Below are 3163 nucleotides of genomic sequence, written 5' to 3'. Positions count from 1 at the left end.
TTTTTTAACAGAAATAATTTTATTTGAGTATGTAATCCCAAATACATACCCCTCACATTAACGGTACGTATATACCCTCTGTCATAATTTGGGTACATATATGAGGGATACATAATTTTATTTGAGTATGATATGAGAGATATACGTATCATTTCATCAACGGTAGGAACATATATGCATCCAAAGTATGACGGAAGGTATAAATATATACGTCATATACTTATTTTTTTTCTGATATTATTATTACTACGTATTATAACTGTTGCTACTACTATTACAAATTGTTACAAATTATTATTACCATCACCATTAGATTACTACACTTTCTAAAAATTAAAAGTACTACTAATATTATTTAATATCTTTTAATTTAAATTTTTTATTACAATATTATTAAGCTTTGGAATAAAAAGTGCCACTTTGACTTCTCAATAGCTTAGATGCTATTTTGCTTATATACAGATAGATAAATTGATGGATAACTGAGCAAAATCCAAATGGGAGGAAGGAATGAAAATGAAAATGAAAATAATTGAAAAAGGAAGAAGGTGAATGAATATTCACAAGTCGAGTCAAGTTGGACTTTGTGGTAAGTAATATTTCTCTCTCTAAAATAAATAAAAACCGAGGGGAGAGGCAGGGTACCTGAAAAACGGTTATCGCTTTCCGTTTGAGTGCTTTAAATCTTCATTTCCCCGCTCCTCCTCGATCGTGCATTTGTGAAGCTAGCTCTCTTCTTTGTTCATTCATCCTCATGCTCATGCTCATGGCTCATACCATACAACCTTTAGGTTTGCTCTTCCTCTTTCTATTTCCTTAACTTCAATTGCTTCTTCTACAACTTTCAACTACATACATTGGCAATATAATGCAATGCATGTCTTCTGCTCTGCTCTAGTATATATGAACACATGTTTCTTTGTTATCATGCATGCAATACATTTGATCTTTCTGTAAAATGTGTTGTATTATTATTGTGGCTACGGTAGATCTTGAACACATACTGCAGGAAGCCAACCATCGCTGGCTTCGCCCCCATGAAATTTGTGAAATCTTGCGCAATCATCAAAGCTTCTACTTGACTCAACAGCCCCCAGATAAACCTCCAGGTTCGACTGTATTTGCATATGTCAAGAAAGAAATTGAACTTGTGCCTTTGGGAGGGATTTTGCTTTTTTATTCATATAGCTAATTTTGGGGTTTCAGGCGGTTCCTTGTTTCTATTTGATCGGAAAGTAGTACGATATTTCCGCAAAGATGGTCACAACTGGAGAAAGAAGAAGGACGGTAAAACTGTGAAAGAAGCTCATGAAAAGTTGAAGGTATGCTGTTCGCTCTATTGTCCTTGCTGTTTTTCTGATTGCTCTTTTCAGTCTATAGTCAAAACAGGATATTATTATTAATAATAACAATGAGTTAGAAAGCTTGTGGTTTTCTCACTATTTGCACAGTGAATTAGAATTTCTTCTTTTTTTTTTTTTCATTCAGCTGAGAGCAAATCAGTTGTGGGATATATAAAGTTGCCATTTGAATTCCAAGTTGTAGAAATATTTTAGCATAAATCAAGTGAAACGACCTGAATTGACTATTTTAATCGGATAAAGATTCTTGGGCCTCTTTAACATATTTGTTGGTCCAAGTCAAAATAGAACAGATTAAATATAGAGGATTTGTATAGTCGACTCTACACACCTTGTTTGGGATTACGAAATAGTTGATTATTTAATTGAAGTTCAACAACCCTGTTATCAGATGATGTTTCTAAAATGTAATGTGACCTGGAATTCCCTGAAAGCGCGCCCTCCATGGTAAGCGTGAAGAAGTGAACTTTGGGCCTAACTCAATCTTAAAAATTAGATCATGAGGGGATTATTTCTCAAGATAATATAACCTATTCCCTCAATCAATGTGGGACTTAACATGCCCCCACATGCCCTGGACAATTGGAGAGTCGATAACATAACACGGGGAGCAACATTGAGAAACATAGCAAGCGGGATCGATAGGTCTAACTCTTAATACCATGTACATAAATGAATCTGATTCTTCAATCAATGTGAGACATAAAAAGTAAGCTTGAAAAAAGAATACAAAAGCTTATGTAGTTAGAAAAAAGATGGATATTTATGCGAGCTGCTCTTCTAGTTATTGTAGTTTCTGCTAAAAAATATGGCAACCTTTATGACCAATAGAATCCAAGCAGAGTAACTTGTTTGACTTAAATGAAGACTTGACCACCCAATTATCTGCAAATTCACAGAGCAATAACTTCTTTACATCTTGTATGTGTTGTCAGCCAAATCATGACCAAGTGATTGTGCATCTTGTAACTTTCTCCTCATTTTATCATCAACTTTCTTCTGATTGCAGGCAGGCAGCAGTGATGTTCTTCACTGTTACTATGCCCATGGGGAGGACAACAAGAACTTTCAGAGGCGAAGTTATTGGATGCTAGAAGAGTGAGTCTCTGTTTTTGGTATCCTTTCAGCTTGTTCTGTGCTGTTGCTTTGAGTTGAAGATGTGTGCTAGGGGAAAAAACAGAAATAGATTATGTAGTTTGATGAATACTTATCGGTTTAGTCAGGTTCGCATATAAATTGATTTTCCTGCATCTGATTTGATGTTTATCAGAGATATTCCTTACAGTTCATTTATTGTCAAGCTTCCGAACTTTAATTAGATTTTGTGCTGTATATTAAGAGCTAAAAGAATGAGAATGTATGGTATTTTTCTTCAAGGGATTTATCACAGGTTGGATATGTGGAGAGTCTCTTTTGCTTGTTGTGTGGGACCTTCAGTAACCTTGATTTAGGCTTCTATTCTATATATCTATACATTGGATTTCCTTGCAAGAGAATTCGAAATTAAAGTTGATAGTACTGATAGCACAAGGTGTGATTTCTTCCAAAGGGGTACTGAAGCAAAATGGATGCTTCTTTTAATGTAATTTTATATGGCTTCCCAACAGGTGGTTTGAGCAGTCTGGTGTTCCATAATATTTCTTTGGTCAGGAAATGGTCATGGTGGTTGCCTTGAGAACCAGAATCTTATGTGGTACAACTAATAGGAAATGGATTTGTTAAGAGTACTTTGGAGGCAAGAATACATGATAACTTCACATATTGAAATTAATGGAAGTTTACATCCTGATCCCGGTAGGCTT

General features: G+C 35.0%; 1 protein-coding gene across 3 annotated transcripts in view; it reads left to right on the top strand.

The window, feature by feature from the left end:
• The first annotated feature begins 463 nt into the window (after nt 1-463).
• The window catches only part of LOC107872825 (calmodulin-binding transcription activator 3), a 13605-nt gene continuing 10905 nt past the window's right edge, over nt 464-3163 (top strand). The window contains exons 1-4 of one of the 3 annotated variants that reach the window (XM_016719445.2): nt 464-589; nt 990-1109; nt 1207-1322; nt 2371-2459. In XM_016719445.2, the coding sequence (XP_016574931.1) occupies nt 553-589; nt 990-1109; nt 1207-1322; nt 2371-2459 (362 nt within the window). In that variant the 5' untranslated portion in view covers nt 464-552. Of the gene's footprint in view, nt 792-989; nt 1110-1206; nt 1323-2085; nt 2283-2370; nt 2460-3163 lie in introns of those variants that run through there. The other 2 variants (XM_016719444.2, XM_016719446.2) reach the window with 2 other exon arrangements.

The sequence above is a fragment of the Capsicum annuum genome, chromosome 6 (assembly GCF_002878395.1).
Source record: "Capsicum annuum cultivar UCD-10X-F1 chromosome 6, UCD10Xv1.1, whole genome shotgun sequence".
Taxonomy (NCBI): domain Eukaryota; kingdom Viridiplantae; phylum Streptophyta; class Magnoliopsida; order Solanales; family Solanaceae; genus Capsicum; species Capsicum annuum.
Note: the sequence above shows the minus strand (reverse complement) of the source record. Positions and strands in the feature narration are given on the sequence as shown.